The 18281-nt window shown below is 46.5% G+C and overlaps 1 protein-coding gene across 1 annotated transcript in view; it reads right to left on the bottom strand.

Annotated features, from left to right (window-relative positions):
• SNAPC5 (small nuclear RNA activating complex polypeptide 5) overlaps positions 1-8430 on the bottom strand; it is a 71618-nt gene extending 63188 nt beyond the window's left edge. Inside the window, exon 1 of the mRNA XM_085644618.1 lies at positions 8120-8430. Coding sequence (XP_085500744.1) covers positions 8120-8209 — 90 coding nt within the window. The 5' untranslated portion in view covers positions 8210-8430. The remainder of the gene's footprint in view (positions 1-8119) is intronic.
• Between the last annotated feature and the right edge of the window lie 9851 nt (positions 8431-18281).

Here is an 18281-nt window from a genome sequence, read left to right as displayed (position 1 = left end):
TAGATTAACAAAAGGCAGACTTATTGTGCTGAAAAGCTTCACTTCTATTAAAGACACAGAGGAGAGGAGTAGCCCATCCTGTTTCTGATAATCAGCATACACACCCTTCAAGAAAAGAAATGATGACAACTGAGTTGGGTTGGGTATTTCTTAATGTAAGTATCTGTTCTTTGTTAATGAAATTCCTCTAATCTGGAGTCATTATATTTCATGAGGTTAGGATGGTTGCTATGTGCTAATATATTTAGTTTACATGTGGTTTGGAGGTATGTTGACAATTACAATATTAAACATATTTCTTAATTTTTTTTAAGAAATGGAGCAGAAGCATGGCTTTCAGTAATTAGGAAACGGGCATCTAAGATAGATTCTGTTTGTACATAGTAAGAGGACATACTGTTTACTTGAGGTCTGTTATATGGGTGCTGACTGCCCTGCTATTAGTTGTCTCGATTTGTTTTGTCACTAAGAGATATGTAGTCTTCTGATGTGGATGTTTATATGGTTTAGATGGCTACTGAGACAAATTAGATAAAATCATAATTCTCTGTGCCCTTAATGGAATTGAAACTAATTCTTAGGACATTTTTTACTCTACACCATGGCCTTCTTCTTGCGTGGTCTGTTGGCTCTTGCAGCAGGCATTAATAGGTCACAACTCAACTTTATTAAACTATTGCAGCGGAGTATCAAAATCACTGTCTTACTGCAAGTGACCAGTCACAACCAGATTGTAATAAGAAAATTAAAGATAGTTTTCTACACAGAGAGTTCAAGCTTTGATGTATTGTGAAAAGCATCAAGAAAATTGACACATTGGTCACAAATTATTAAATGTAACATTTAAAGAAATATAAGAAGGGTGGCGGGAATAAATGGGAACCCTCAAAAGCAAAGGCAGAGCAAGTTTGAACAGATTGGATCCTGCAACCTGATGCAAGTCATTCTTTTTGAAACAATTATGGAAAAAGTTTTTACAAGAGCAGGTTTGCACCGATTCATATTTAATCTAAATCATGAACATCCTTCAAGAAGAAGCACTGCTGCTAGCTCAGCAGAGCTCAGCATATGTGTACTGCTGGAGCATGAGGACACAAGCAAGGCCTAGCAGACTGCATGCAGAGTTCGTCTCGAGGTGATGAGCTGCCCAAGAGCTACAAAGTCTTTCCTGCTCAGCTGGCCAGAACTTATTCGAGGACATCAACATTAAGAAGGCTTGTTGTCTGATGATCTTGCATCTTTCCCTGACTGGCCCATCATCATCACAAAGGCCAACCCCATAGCATAACGGTCTCCTTTCCAAACCAGAATTGGACAATATTTTTCCTCATCCCCCTGAGTCTTACGTTAGAGTCAAATGGGCCAAACCAACTTGACCAATGCCATAGCCTTCAATCCCAATCAGAGTTTTGATTGAACTACAACATTTGAAAACTTTAGGGCACCACATAATCATGCTACGTCCCCATGTCTTCCCAGGAATATTTCCTGCAATAAAACTTTTTAATCTATGAAGACGCCAAGTAAGGGAGCGCGTCCGCAACATTATAACACCACAGGAGATCATCAAGTTGTGTACAACATTATTTATCGAACAGCAACTATTTAGTTGCAAGGTGTGTTCACGGAAATAAACGATAGAGAACGGAACCACTCAATACAAAGCAGGTAATTCTCACCCCCATGGGTCCTCACCCATGAACATACTGCATATATGGATTTGAACAATGGCCTACCTACAACATAATTATTTTCAATTTTGTAAACAGAACCAGAAGCAGAATATGACAAATTCCAACTTTGATTTTCATGACAACCGTGACCTACGAACGGCATCATTGTCAATTTGCGCATTAACACTGCCCTCAGAGGTGTTTACTTTCCATGACTGGTCTGGAAATCGGGAACCCTGACCCCACTTAGGTCTACAGAGCCTCTATTAAAGCCACATAAAGAAACTGAAGGAAGACTAATGATTATAAAATTAATAAGGGTTTTTAAAAAAAGAAAAATCACTGAAATATCTGAGTGATCACCCCACCTGCCATCTCCTGATGTCACTTTCAAGACGTGACATTGACCTGCCCTTCTCAAAAAGAACTTTTGATACGCCTGAGTGGTCTCTTTAACATATGAAAGCAAAATGTGAAGGACATTACACTAGTCACAGTGGTGGTGTACTTTGAATCTGTCGGGAAAGGTTACAAGTAGGTAACCCCGTGTGGTGTACCAACTGACGAATGTGTGACTCCAAAGGACATCACCCTTTCCTTGACCATGAAGCCGATACCTGCTAAAGTCTAGGGCTAACCTATCAAAAGTGTCAGGTAGGATATCCTGGGATAAAGGTAGCTTATACTGTATAGCAACAATTGTCTATGAGGCCATTAACGCTAGTGAAGGGATCCATAAGTCCTGAAGAATGTCACAGACCTGCTAGGGTATAATTGATGGACAGAAATATGTTGGCAGATAGGAGACTGTTTTGATCCACAATCCTCTGTATACCTGCTCATTCTTGGTTTTAGATGTACCCAGGCTCCCCACCAATAAAGGTGAAATACCAAGGAACTATGAGATATTTTTATATAGTGTGGATCCCGCCTTGTCCAGTAGTTTTTAATCAACGAACTACCTCCCTCCTTTATGTCTTCGAGGAGGCTGAGTCCACCCCAGTGGCACTGACCCACCAGGGTGGGGAGAGGATGCTGATGATGAAGCATGACACTGTTATGTGTGTGAGGCTTCCTCTTCCATAAAGGATGACTTTCCTCATAAGCACAGCAGAAGTCCTGTGACATCCAAAAATTGTGGATTCCTGATGGTTGCTGTACGATTATGAAACACCACATCGTGTCTCTCTCGTCTTTTCTGATGCTACGGTATTCAATTTTGTGTTTTCATAAATTCTCGGGGGTGGGGAAGACCTTCAGTGGCCTACCCTCCACCTCTCGGTTAATGTGGTAAAGGTACTTTGAATCTTTACTTGAATAATGCAAAGTTCACACAGTCGTTGCTACCCTTCGAGAATCAAGTGTACACAGGGATTAACTTAAATTTTCATTTAGAGTGCATTAGTACCCAAGTCCTGGGACATTCCCGGTAAAATCACACTACCGGACAGGTTACCGACTGCTATAGAAGCAGAAAAAAAGAACTTCCAACCCATTAAAAAGACATTTAGTCCTGGGCATTCCTACAGAAACTAAAGCCTGGCTTACATTTTTTAAGTAAAACACCATCACTGCAGATTCGTATGGATGCATTTTGGGAGTATAATCTAAAGGTGTCCTATGATAGATGAGAGTAGTCCTGCACTTCTGTTTTCATTTTAACATCATGATGCTTGTACTGTAGCATCTGTTGAACTTATAAATAAGAAACAAACTGCAAGTACCAGCATGCAGACTCTTAATAATTCACACCAGATATTAGATAAATGTAGCTTTCAAATGCCTGGTTTCCAGTTCAGGATCAAAAGTATTTTCCTAGGATCAGTCACCCTACAGTAACGCTAACTGAATTTGTCAAGCCTGAGGTTCCACTCTTTAGCAATAGAAACATCCAGAAATTACAGGATTCTCACACATATTACATAACATATAGATTGAGAAAAAAGCATTTTCATTTACTGATGCAAGTCAAAATTTGTATGAAGTCAAGCCTCCCTTATTTCTTCAAACTAACCCCCCACTCATTTTTGCTGTTTTGCTGCAGACAGTTCCAGCTGTCTGTTGAACACAGCATTGTAAACAATACACCACAAATCCAATTGTTACTCGAGACTGGGTGGCTTTCGTGACAATCAGTGCCATTATTATTTTGCGCTTCCCTCTTCCTGTGTTTGATCCACAAACATGAGATTTTTGGTTTTGCCGTCAGAAGATTATTATTTATCCTGCTCCAAACTCCACTGCATCCAAGAAAACCGAGCCACTTGAAACAACCTCAGTTTGTTGCATTTCAGTGCCACGTATTAGTCACTAGAAAAACTGCTGCGGAAATGTAGAAGATACAACATCGATCTTGACAGGCATTAAAAGACTAACATAAACAAGCATTGGCAATACCAATTAGTCTTGGATGAATGTAAAGGTCAGCAAGCCCAACTGACACTACCAATGCTTGTCTATTCAACTATTCGACTCAATGGCAAATATCACGATATCTAAAATACAAAAAGGTACATCATTCCCCACCCCTATGCCAGTCACTCATCCTCAATACAGATGTTCCATTTGTCCTATTTCTCAAAGTATTTCCCCTATTCTATTTCTCGAAGTAGAAGCTTATCTTTCTTAACCTTCTCATACTTGAAGCCTTGCAAAAAATAAAAGTGCCAAAATGCAAAGCGGAATCCAGAAAAGGATGGATAGCCAACATGGAATGATGCATCTAGTGGGGAAAATGCATAGGATCCCACACTCCTCTCTGTTGCAGACCATAGAAAAGTTGTTCAGAAACGGGCACGAGGAGTAGCTCATTCAGACATTTTTTTTATTCTGGTGCATAAGTGAAAAATCTATACTGAACAGTTTTTTTGCAAACAGCAATACAATACCTGAGAAGGAAATATACTTATGCAGTTATATTTCAAATTCTGGAGCCCAAGTGAAAAATCTAATCTGAACAGTTGTTTTGCAAACAGAATACAATACCTGAAAAGGAAATATACTTATGCCGTTATATTTCAGAAACAGGTAAAGTGCAATTCTGCCACCTAAACCATTTCTAGGCACTGCCAACCAGGAACCAGACCATAACAATAATTTTAAGAGGAATCTGATTGTAGAGACAATACCAAGGTACCGTTGGTTAGACATTGCTTATGAAATGGATTACAACTAGGGCTCCCTGTTATATGGTATTTATTTTTTGGGCATTTCCGTCTGTATTTATCCATATTTATTTTTTGCTAATTTTATATGTATTTACCCATATTTATTTGGGGTTTTGTGAAAAAATGAATCTGAAATGAGTACATTTCTACTTTATTTGTCCGATAAATATGCACTCGTGCATGAACAACTGACAGGTTTCAGGGATATAAACATACTCAGATCATAAAATATGCACAACCATGATATTAAAATGTGCATGATATTAAAATGAGCATAACTATTGCTGTTTAAGGCTCTTTATTAAAAAAAAAAAAAATAATATACAAAAGGTCTCGAATGCTCGACCTAAAAACAAAAAAACAAAAAAAAAAACACATGAAGAAGTCACTAGGGAGCTGCCTAAATAATTGCTAAACGATTAAAGCAAGTAAGAGGGGTGCTCGTCATTGTACAAAAGAATGCTAAGCAATTTACACACTTTTTATTTTTATTTTTTTCTCTACCAGCACGTGGCCTTTCCAAAAGGGGCAAAACACAGAGATACTTTTTTTTCGCCTGAGAGAGATGGCAAACCTATCTCACCTCTAAGTCAGTGCGAATCACTCCTGAAGAGTGTAACTTGAAGACCCAAAGCACAAGGCTAGAAGCAGAGGATATGGAACTGACTGTCACAAGACAATAACAAAGTACGTAGAGGTTTTTTTTAGAGGACTGCATATGTGCCTCAATCACGATAGTGCGACTTTTTTTTTTAAAACCCCCTTACCTTTCGATCAACAGTAGTCATGATTGACAGCATTTAGAATCGCTCAAAAAACAACCCAATTTCCGTTTTTATCCACATTTTAAAATAAATACAGACAGGAAAATAAATGGTTTTCGGTTTGCATTTATCAGTATGAATCAGTAAAAACGGAAAACAAGGAGCCCTAATTACAACCAATACTTGTAGGATGAGAGTCCTATCCAAAGTTGCTCTGTTCTTCTTTCAACTTGATAATACTGCATGACCTCTGAATTTCATTCCATTTTTATTTTTGTGAATTGCCCACATCTTAATCCATTTCCCACAATACCTCCTATCTTTAGAAACTGATAAATGATTGCTTGCAGTCTATCAATACTCTAATCCTTCTCTACATTGCCCATTCACACAAAGTAGCATACCCCTGAATCTCCCACTAGCAATCAAATCTAACTTAATTCCACAACAAAAGGGGGTAAATACATAGAAGGATGAATTTTGAAAACACAAGCCTAACCCCAATAAACAAAACGCCAAATAAAGAACTAACCTTGGCTTCTGGAGTAGCAAGCTACTCGCCATAAAACGCTTTTATCCTTTCACAGGGGTAGAAAGGGCTTTAAAAAGCTATTACAATACGTCGCTAAAATGATTTTTAAAAACTAAATAAATGTGATAAGGTGAAGAAACATCAAACACTTGTTAAAACAGAATGACAATAGCACTGAATTGATAACCACATGTGACCAGATAAAATATGGAAAATGAGATGCATATGTCTGCTACATGTTTGAGCAGAGAGCGCTCAAGTTTTCAAGACTGGTTTAGATGCTCGTCCATGTGTTTTTTTATATACTTGGATTTGGAGTCCTATTGATCCATTAGCATTACATACTCCAGAATGCAAAGAAAAAACTTGTACTGGGTAAACTAATCATGTACGGGGCTAGACTTCAGGAGCTATTCAGCAGGTGGGTTGGGCTTTGTGATCCTGTGATTAAATAACTTCCTGCATCCTCTTCAGCAGTCAAAAAGCAGCTCAGCACAAAGTAGAGGTCTAAGCAAAGTCACGTTTTAAATTCTGTTACTAGCCCTCCTCATAAGGTGTGCGATTCAGCCAGGGCCGGATTGGGAACAGAAACCGGCCCTGGCAAACTGCTCAGCTGCCCCCCCCCTGCAGTGAGGGGGAGTGCAGCCGTGAAGTTTGCGAGGGCCGGTTTCAGACGATTTTGTTACCGGGGGCCGATATTGCCGACCCCCGGTAACAAAACCGGCCCCCCCAGGGGACCAAAACCAGCCCCCACCCTAGCGGCCTACCAGGGAAACACCCGGTGCCCGCTATGGCCAGTCCGGCCCTGGATTCAGCCTGGTTTGAGCAAGCACTTGTCCTGACCTTGAAGTTGCCACCTGGCCATTCTGTTGTTTACTGGCCTGGGCTATGACCTTATGAACATGCCAGTAAAGGAAAAAAATGGAAAAACAGTGCAATCTAATCGTTTTCCGTCTTGAAATGTAAACCTAAAATAAACAAGCATTTGCAATGCAATCGGTCTCGCTTTCGGGACCTCATATGTATTTAGCTATGCAGCACATTAACCTGGGTGCTGAAACATCTGTTCTTTAACATGGAGGGAAAGTAAGCTACAAACTGCTTGACACGCCAGGTATAGGAACAAATGGAGAGAAATATTGCCTTTCAGCAGGAAATGGTATAGTCCAAAGCTCTGTTTTTAATATAAAATCAGGGCCTTCGGTGGTCATATCACTGAAAATACAAGATTTGAAAAAACTATTATTGTCTACAGGTGCTCGTGGAAGACAATTTCTATGGACCGGAATCTAGACAATGCTAAAGTGATTCTGGTATTTTATCAGTTAAATAGAGGCAGTTGAACAGAAAAAAAGTCCCTAAGCGGAAGCAGACAAGACAAGTCCTAGGGCTGATCTCCAGAGCCCACAAAATACATAATATAAGTATATAATAAGTATATACAAAAGGTCTCGAGTGCTCGACCTAAAAACAAAAAAAAACACATGAAGAAATCACTAGGGAGCTGCCTAAATAATTGCTAAACGATTAAAGCAAGTAAGAGGGGTGCTCGTCATTGTACAAAAGAATGCTGAGCAATTTACACACATTTTATTTTTTTCTCTACCAGCACGTGGCCTTTCCAAAAGGGGCAAAACACAAAGAGATACTTTTTTTCCCTGAGAAAGATGATTCGCACTGACTTAGAGGTGAGATAGGTATCTCACCTCTAAGTCAGTGCGAATCACTCCTGAAGAGTGTAACTTGAAGACCCAAAGAACAAGGCTAGAAGCAGAGTATATGGAACTGACTGTCACAAGACAATAACAAAGTACGTAGAGGTTTTTTTTAGAGGACTGCATCTGTGCCTCAATCGCGGTAGTGCGACTTCCCAAGGTAAATAAAGGGTACAATTGCGGGAGTTTGCTTTCGCTCATCACATGCCCATATAATTTACAAAGACCCTTGTTTAGGAATTATACTATTTTCAGTACAAATACATACCTTTAAGCGATTTAGTTGATCGTGCAATGCTGCTTTGATCTTGAGAAGCGTTTCCTCCTCTCGCTTTAGCTCCTGGAGGCGGCTCAGCATCCTCTTCCCCTCGGCTCACCCTCGGGAGTCAGCAGCCCACCTCTCCGCCAGTCAAAAACCCCAGACGCCTCCCGGTAAACACCATCGTTCGTTTGGGGTTGACACGTGACTTAAACGTCACCGAGCCAGAGACAGAGAAAAAAGACTTAATTCACTGACACCCACCGCGAGTGAAGGGAAGTTCGGTAAACTTCTACGCTGGTTACTTACAACCCAGCAACGAGTGTCTACGGTAGATAAACCCGGCTGAGGACCAATCAGCGGAAAATGTATTTTGTGTTTCAGTGCTCTGCAACAAGAGACTGGCAAGGGAGGCGAACTTCCCATTATCACATCGCAGGACACATTGCGCGCGCGGTGGGACCAAAATACGTTATTGGGGGACCAGGGAGAACTGTGAACAGCGTAGTCTTTTTTTGGGAACGTGGGGAGAAATTCACACCCCCATCGAAATTAGGCTGGTTTAAGATATAAAATCCGGCCGGAGACTGCACTTCCAGTTTAATTACTATCCTCATAATATTTGGGTTCTAATCCCTTTACCACCACCTGGCCTTGACTGCTTGGTGTTGCTACTTTTAAGAGACCATACCTGCCAACTCAATTTACCCCGTTCAGGGGGTCACTTCGTGGCGCATCGCAAACTGGCCGGCTCCCTCTAATCCAGTCTCTCTCCCACAGCACCGAACCAATGACTACCTTTCCTCCATTTACGAACTCCCTCACACCGGCTATGGAACCTTCATGCCCTACAGCGCCAAGCTACCCCCCTTCCAATAGTTGTCACCCAGCACGAGTTCAAGAACAGGCCCAACAAGCCGTCTTCGCCCCCCACAACCCGGCCTTCTACACCTCCGTCCACCACCAGCTCGGGGATCCCTCCAGGCCCTAGATCGCCGCCTGTGATTGCAACAACACCCTGAAGGCCTGGATAAATGAGCACCGCAAAAACCCCAGCAATGGCAAGAAGTTCTTGCTCTGTAAATATGTAATATATATTTGTCCAACCATAATCGCCTCAACTTTTCTTAAAATATAATCTTGAGTGAATTCGCAACTTGTATATATGTAACTCTAACCACTGGTATCTGTAGTAGATGTATGTACTTACTACCATTCTTATGTGAGTTTAGAGTTTATCTATTTCGTATCTTTTATGTAATTCATGTACTCTGAAGCCCTTATGCAATGTAACTGGTTGTATTGTAAAGCGTTCTGACACCTTCGGGTAAAGTTCACGCTATATAAAAACGCATAAATAAATAAACGTACAAAATTACTTCACCGTGTGAGGAGGGGGTGGGCCTTGGTGCCCAGAGTTATCAAAGAGGCACTCTGCCCCTCACCCCCTCTCAAAAAAAACCAAGGCAAAGTGTCATCGAAGCTGTGGCAAATGTCCTGCGGCGTTTTCACACCTTTTAATGGACATCGTCTGCTTACAGCCTCAGAAAACAAGCTGGAAATCCACTTTTTACAGTGGTTTTCAGCTCGTTTTCCCTGCCTCCGTATGACTTTGGCTCATCACCGGGTGACCGCGAGAAAGGAGCCGAAATAATTTGATACACAGTGGCGCTGTGTCAGTTGGCAGTATTAAGAGACCATTTTAGAAAATGAACAACTCTGGTATCAAAATAGAGTTGAAATAGTCTTAACTCTGAAAGAGCAATGGTAAATATCGTTATCCACCATGCATATTGCCCATTCTAAACCTGGACGGCTCACAACAGAGAAGCATTTACCCTGACTGGGCAGCCCCTGGGGCTTGTCATCAGAATCACTGCCACCTAATCGGTGTCATGGACTTGTTAGAAACATGGAACCAGGAGACTTGGGGCCTCATTACGAGTGGATTTTTGTTTTCCGACCCTTCCGTAAACCCCTGTTAGCGCATAGGTCGGAATTATAATTTTGGTTGTATTTAACACATCTGATAACTGTGCATTAAATACCTCAATTTTTGTTAAATTTCAGTATGTCAAACCTGCTAACATGTAACCGGAGAATAGCATACGGCATTAACTGTGTTCTGCGACTTTGGTGCAATAAACATCAGAATCCGCATGTTATAGTGGAGTCTGGTTAGCTGCGCTTGCTAACATTCCAGAGGTCCGTATGACAGGTGGAATGTAGCAGAGTGTAACTGGCAGCTCGGCAGATGGTTGTGCTCCTTACAGGCTATAGAAGACATAATCAAAATTTTGGAAAATGATGTTATGACCATTTATTGACACTTTACAATTGGAAACGAACTATCAAGCCTGCGGCCCACGCAGAACTGGATAATTATGTGGGACTACATTGATCGTCCTTGATTAATCTTCATTAGCGGACTTCAGGCCTCCCGCTTGGAAGGTATGTTTTGTCGCTTGGGGTAATTTTTAAGAGGCTTGTATCCACTTTTGTACCTCCTACCGCTTTTCCCAGCATAGGGCTTCCTTGCGCTGCACCAGTCAACTCTTTGTTGCCTGCAATTAATGCAACGTCTTTGGAGCGCGCTGGGTGAGCTCCCCGCGTCCTTCTCCCACCCGACGCCTCTGAACACTAGATGGCCAGGGAAGCCATCTTAGGTCGGCCCTAAATTATCTGACCAAGTCAGGAGCACGCCGTTTTCATGTGGACGCAACGTTGGCAGGCCTTTTATGTTTGTCTATAGGTTTTGATACATTGTCGAACATGCATTCATGTGCCTAAGGCAACATTGTCTGCCATCTTTATGCAGTCAAATTATGATTGCTGTACTTTTTAACAAGCTTCTTTGCATTTTTTGGAGCGCTTTGGGAGCATGCTATTCGTTTATCAAGATAAAGTGGAATCTTCATATGATGAACTGGGACTCTAGTGTACACTGGTCAACACTTAATCCTTCTGTGGAATTGCCATCTGCCTGTGTGCACTGTATCCAAAACATACATCCTGCTAGTTTCGTGTGGTACTATTGTGGTGTGGTAGTCTTGTTTTGGTACATTTTGTTATTCTGTTATTCTTAACCACAATTAATCAGTTACACCTTCTGTTGCCCCAACCTTACATGATGACAGAAGGTGACCCTACAATGAAATGGGAGGAATTGAAAGAATATTGTGTGGAATATTTGGCGACCTTTGATGATAACAGTTTTTCTCCATAAGTGGGGGGAAACATCTTCCTGCTTTGTTTAGGTCCAGGTGGACTCAAAATCTACAACTGTTTAGCAAAAAAAAAAAAAGATCGTTTGATAAAGGTGGTGTTTTTTCTCATGGTTTTTGTAGTGTTCGGCACGCGCGAGGCGTTCTAGCCTTCCGCGCTGCCGCGGTGCGCTAGCGCTGACGCGTGACGTCAGACGCTAGTGAGTTAAAATAAAGAGGCGTGGCCTCGGCAAGTCAGTCAGAGCCGCGTGTGTAACACAATTATACCGGCTCCCGTGTGTTATTTAGCACGCTCGCGCTGCCATGCTTTCTAGGCCATTAGAAGCATTACACTGGCGACGAGGGGTCAATTGAGCCCTGCTGTGCTATTTTGGGTGCTCCACATTGCACACCTTGTCCTCCCATGGTGCCTGAGCCTATGTGTGCTGCTCCCCTCGTGGTGCCCTGGCTGAGCCTACTGTGAGGCCTGGTGGGGAACACTGCAGGTGCCCGGAGGGTCCATCCTGACATCGGAGGTGACGCTGTGTGTGCCCCGGTGCCCCAATCCACAGCCTGGAAGGGGTATGTCTCGCCCAGGTGATGCCGCACCTGCCCCCACGAGGTGTTTGACGACGGCCGCGCCCTCCTCCTGATCCAGGCCCTTGCCGGGGGTGATTGCCTCGAACCAGAAGCGCCTGAGGGTCCCGCGGACGACGTCTGGAGGTAGGCGCGCCCACCAGTTGGTGCAGCAGCGCGAGGAAGGCCAACACGCAACGCCCGGAGGGAGTGCACGCCTGGTGGCGTCGACGCAGAGGAGAGGAAGCTAGCTTCCACCGCGTGCTGCGCACGTGCCAAGATGGCGTCGATCCCCGCCATTGAGCCGTTTGTCGTTGATGGTGCCCCGTCATCCCTCGCCCCGCGCTGGAAGGATTGGACAGACCGCCTGCAATTTTACTTCGAAAGGGCTGGCATCGCGAGGGAAAGGCGCAGAGCACTGCTGCTCCACCTAGGAGGCAAAGACATCCACCGCATCTACAAAACTCTCGTGGAAGCCACGCCGAAAACGTACCACACACTGCTGAACGCGCTCAACGCCCACTTTGAGCCCATGGCGAACAGGGACTATGAAAGGTTCATCTTCCGTCAGGCCAAACAAGAGGCAGACGAATCTCTGGATGCGTTCCATGGCCGGCTGAAGGAGCTAGCCAGCACGTGTGGGTTCCGCGACGAACAGGAAGAGATCCGAGGGCAGATCATACAGGGGTGTTACTCGTCTAAGCTTCGCGTCACGGTCCTCCAGGAAGAAGGAAAGCCCCTGGCGGACATCCTCACCCTCGGACGGTCGAAGGAGCTATCGCAAGCGAGAGCCTCGCACATGGAGGCAGCCCTACATCGCCCTGTGAAGACAGAGCAAGTGCAAGTGGCGGAAACGGTGAACGTAGTGCGGCCAAAAGGGAGGTAAGCTGGAGGAAAACGACAGCCGGAGGCAAAGAAGAAAGACTGTGGGTACTGTGGCGGCCAACCCCACCGCCTGCAAGACTGCCCGGCCAGAGGGAAAAAGTGCGGCGCCTGCGGGTGGATGAACCACTTTGCGGCGGTGTGCCGGTCCACCAGAGCCAAGAAGGAGGCAGCCCATGCGGTACGCTAAGAGGCAGACAGTGAAGACATGGACGACGACACCGGAGAGTACCCAGTCCATTATGTGTTTGCAAGCCATCAACCACAGAAGAAGAAGCGCAGACTTCCGAAATGTCGCATACTAGTCCAACAACAAGAGGTAAAGGCGACAATCGACACTGGGGCCTCCATCGAGCTGATGGCCGCCAACGTCTACCACCAACTGCGAGCCAAACCCCCGCTGAGAGAGGCGAAGATTAGAGTGTTCGCATACGGCCAGAAGACACCCATTCCCCTCATCGGGTGCTTCCAAACAGAGCTACAACATGGCGAGAGGAGCATCAAAACCACCGTCTATGTCACGGAAGAGGGCAGCGGAATGCTGCTGAGCGGGCAATCGGCCGAAGAGTTGAGATTGATATCGTTTGCCATGGCAGTTCTGGAGGAAGAACTGGACACCATCCTGGAAGAGTTTGGAGAAGTCTTCAAAGGCATCGGATGCCTGAAAGGAAAGGAAGTATCCTTACACATCGACCCGTCGGTCCAGCCAGTGGCGCTGAGGCACCGGCGGATTGCTTTCCACCTGCGGCAGAAGGTGGAGGAGGAGCTAGAGGCCCTGGAGAGACAAGGCATCATCGAAAAGGTCAGTGGGCCAACCCCGTGGGTATCCCCGATCGTCATCGCCAGGAAGCTGAAGCAGCCAGGACAAGTCCGCATCTGTGTGGACATGCGCCTCCCCAATGCTGCGGTCAAGAGAGAGCGACACCTGACGCCCACTATTGATGACATCCTGGGAGAGCTGAACGGGGCCAGGTGGTTTTCAAAGATGGACCTACGGTCAGGCTACCACCAGCAACCACTTCATCCGGACTCGAGGTACATCACTACTTTTTCCAACCATGTGGGCCTCAGACGATATCGGCGCCTAAACTTCGGCATTTCGAGTGCCGCCGAGGTATTCCAAAATACCATCAGAGAGGTGCTCAGTGGGCTCCCCGGCGTGCTCAACGTGAGTGACGACCTGCTCATATACGCGTCAACCATAGAGGAGCACCACCAGCGATTGAGAGGGGTCCTCAAGAGGATTCAGGAGTCAGGCCTGACCCTGCACCGGGAGAAGTGTCAGTTCCTGCAGAATAAGATCAGTTTCTTCGGATATACCTTCTCGGACCAAGGGGTGGCCCCAGACCCGGATAAGGTGAAGGATGTCCAAGATGCCCCAGCTCCGACGAACATATCGGAGGCCCGGAGTTTCCTGGGCATGGTCAACTTCTGCGGCCGCTTCATTCCGGACCTCTCCAACCTCACTAAACCCCTCAGGGAGCTGACCAAGTCATCCACCACGTGGCAGTGGGGCCTGGAACAGGAACAGGCGTTCCAAGCGACGAAGGCGGCCCTATCCGCGGACACTACCCTGTCATACTTTGACCCGGCAAAGCCCACCAACGTGGCAGTCGACGCGAGTCCGTTTGGGCTGGGAGCGGTCCTGACACAACGCCAGGACAATGAGGAATGGGCCCCCATCGCCTACGCCAGCCGGTCCCTGACCGAAACAGAGCAGCGGTACTCTCAAATCGAGCGAGAAGCCATCGCCATCCACTGGGCATGCCGGTACTTTCATGTGTACGTGTATGGACATCATTTCACAGTGACAACCGACCACAAGCCGCTCATTCCTCTATTCCAAGGGTCGTCCTCGAAGCCGCCGCCCCGGATTGAAAAATGGATACTCCAACTGCAAGGGTACGACTACCGGGTGGAGTACAAACCAGGGGCCACGAACCCAGCGGACTACCCGTCACGACACCCGCGGAAAGCCACGTCAGAGGAGAAGGAGGAGGCCGAGGATACGGAGGAGTATGTCCGGTATGTGACGGAGCGGTCACGACCCCTTCCAATGAGCCTGGCCGCAATAATAGAAGCATCAGAAGGCGATGAATGTGTGAGAGCAGCAGCGGAGGCCGTCAGATCGGGGGATTGGAGGACAATTCAAGCCTCGCTCAACAGACGGACACCCCAAGCCAAGCTGACACTAGAGTCATTCCTGAAGGTGAAAAGTGAGCTGTCCGTTGACGCCCAAGGATGTCTTCTGCGGGGTCCAAGACTAATCATGCCGGCCAGCCTCGCTCAACAAGCAGTGGACCTCGCCCACCGGGGACACCAAGGAGTAGTAAAGGCAAAGGGCAGGCTCCGAGCCAAAGTATGGTTCCCAGGCATGGATGCGATGGTGGAACAGACGGTGAGAACCTGCACGTGGTGCCAAGCCGCAGGACCGCCGGAGCGCCCGCACCCAGTGGCGACCCAAGACAATCCTCGGCGACCATGGGAGTGCGTGAGTGCCGACTTCGGACTTCTCCCCGATGGGCGTTATGCGTTGGTCATCATTGACGACTTCACCAAATACCCAGAGGTCGAAATCGTGGGGAGCCAGACAGCCACGGAGGTGATCGCGAAGTTCGAAAAAACCAGTGCCACTCACGGCATATTCGGGGTGGTCAAGACCGACAACGGACCGCCTTTCCAAGGGCAGGAGTTCGCAGAGTATCTCAAGAGCTGGGGGATCACTCACCGCAAGATAACACCACGATGGCCCCAGGCCAATGGAGAGGTAGAGAGGTTTATGAGGACACTCAATAAAACCATTTGCATCGCCATGGCTGAGGGATCTCCACTGGAGAGAGCGATCTACAGTTTCCTGCGCGAATACCGTTTGACCCCCCATGTCACGACCGAGGCAGCGCCAGGAACAGCCACCATGGGGAGAATCGTAAGTGACACGATCCCACACCACCCTACTTGGGTTCCGGCACAAGCCACCAACGAAAAGACATTAGCCAACCGGAGGCGCTCGAACGACCACGCCAGCCTGCGAAGAGGAGCGAAGGAGTCCAGGATACAACAGCAGGATCGAGTATACGTGAGGGACCGCTACCCAGGCAGCAAGTTCAGACTTCCTTTTGAACCTCAACCATGGGTGGTCACCCGCCGGACAGGCACGATGGTGACCGCTCAAAGAGGCGCGGAAACAGTCACGCGAGATGTGTCCTTCTTTAAAAAAGTCCACCCAGGAACACCGCCACGTCCCGGGGCCGAGCCCGAGGTGCCGGATCCCGACCAGCCGAGAGGAGATCAGGAAGTGGAGGACGGTCGGAGCAAGGATGGGGGTTCCCAGCCCGTCCCAGCCACCCCAGGGGGTAACCCGCCTGGCAGCTCCCCAGCCCGGGTAGAGCCGAACACCCCAAGGCGCAGAACCCCCGAGGTGGTCCCTTCCAGAGGCGGCCCGTCCCGCTACAACCTGAGGAGGAACCCGGCACCGTCATCCCAGCTGGCGGACTATATGGTGTGACCCGTAAGGACTGGCGGACTGGTAACAGACCCATCGTTTTGCTTTTATGTTTTGCTTAATGTTTATAAAGGTTGGAAGGAGTGTAGTGTTCGGCACGCGCGAGGCGTTCTAGACTTCCGCGCTGCCGAGGTGCGCTAGCGCTGACGCGTGACGTCAGACGCTAGCGAGTTAAAATAAAGAGGCGTGGCCTCGGCAAGTCAGTCGGAGCCGCGTGTGTAACACAATTATACCGGCTCCCGTGTGTTATTTAGCGCGCTCGCGCTGCCATGCTTTCTAGGCCATTAGAAGCATTACAGTTTTGAAGAACTAGATAAATATTTTTCTTTAACAGTATGTGTTGCTATTGACCGGTATAATTTTTATCATAGGAAGCAGGGTGCCAATGAGAAGATTGAAGATTCTGTCTCCGCATTGAAGAAATTGTCTCTAACCTGTAGATTTGGGAATTTACATAGTTGAAATGATTAGGGCCCACATTATAATGCACTGTAACAATACTCAAGATAGGTAGCACCCTTATTCAACCAAACAAAAACATCGTTTCCCATGAACCATCAGGAAAAAGGAAGAGGTTTATCCACCAATCAGGAACACGAATCCCCTTCATATGCTCCTGTCAACTGTCTTTCCCCTCTTTCTTCGCTGCTTTAGCAGCCCTCAAGATATGTACTGGGACCTCGGTCATTTATTTTCTCTCATTATTGCTTTTCATTGTACTGTACTGTATTTTTACAGTGTACATTTTATGTGGTAGTCAACCGCGTGACCGGTCCGACACTCCTTTCGCTGCTGCCTCGGTCAATTTCCTCAACTTTGAATGGGCCGTGGGGCCAGTACGCAGCGGTCTTTTGCCGCCGCTAGAGGGCGTGCACCTCTTGTGCCACGGTTCTCCCTACCTCTGCGGGTCAGAGCGTGCATTTGCACTTCACCTCAACTCGATCGCAACCGACTGCGCATCAACACTTCCCCTCTCAGTCAGTCCGAGTAACTCTGACCACTTAGTGTATGTGTTCGTGCCCCTCACTGCCTGGAGTGTGAGCGCCGCATAGGGGTTTTAATTTCTTTGAGCTTTAGCAGTAGCCTGCTTTCCTCCTAATCGTACACCAACCAAGGCGGCACCAGTTAAGGCCAGTCAATCACAGAGTGCATGTGGTGTCCTGTGAGGCTCATAGCCTCCATCCTCTAAACCTACTCGTAGCACTTCGCTAACCTGATTCTCTGGGTACCCCCAGGTGTAAAATTGCCTTCTATAGGTGTATACCCATACTTACATGTAATGCCAGAGTTTTAGGATTCTTAAACTGAGGAGTTGGAGATCTCCTTCTTCCCAGGAACTAATGAGTTCTGAGAGGCAATAGATGCCTCTATCCACAAAGCGGTTCTCTGGGTACCCCCAGGTGTAAAATTGCCTTCTATAGGTGTATACCCATACTTACATGTAATACAAGAGTTTTAGGATTCTTAAACTGAGGAGTTGGAGATCTCCTTCTTCCCAGGGACTAATGAGTTCTGAGAGGCAATAGATGCCTCTATCCACAAAGCGGTTTCGTAAGTGGTGACGTCCTTTGAGAAGAAACTTCTAGAGATGGCTCAGAGGTGCCTATAGCCCCTCCCTCCGAAGAAAGACTTACCAGTGCCTTTAGCCCCCTTACGTCCAGGGCAGCCTGACGGCAGACATCCCGAGAACCAGCGCAAACTCCTGCAGATCCAGTACACCCTAGAACAGTGACCCTGTCACTGAGATCACCGGACCCTTGAGAAGGGCCAGCTCTAGGGCGGTGCAACCGGTGCTCACTTTAGGTGGAGGCATCATTTTTGCAAGTATATTATGGTTTTAAAAGCGCTTGCTGCCTCCTTCCTTGCCTCCAGTAATTTTCGGTAACAATAAAAATGTCATGATGACTCTGGTGATTAATGTTCTTCCTAGAGAGAGATCGGAATTTTGTCTAATGGAAGATTTGACTCATGGAAAGGTAGCTCAGAGGGTTAATATACCTGCTGCAAA

This window comes from Triturus cristatus, chromosome 3_1, assembly GCF_964204655.1.
Source record: "Triturus cristatus chromosome 3_1, aTriCri1.1, whole genome shotgun sequence".
Lineage (NCBI taxonomy): Eukaryota > Metazoa > Chordata > Amphibia > Caudata > Salamandridae > Triturus > Triturus cristatus.
Note: the sequence above shows the minus strand (reverse complement) of the source record. Positions and strands in the feature narration are given on the sequence as shown.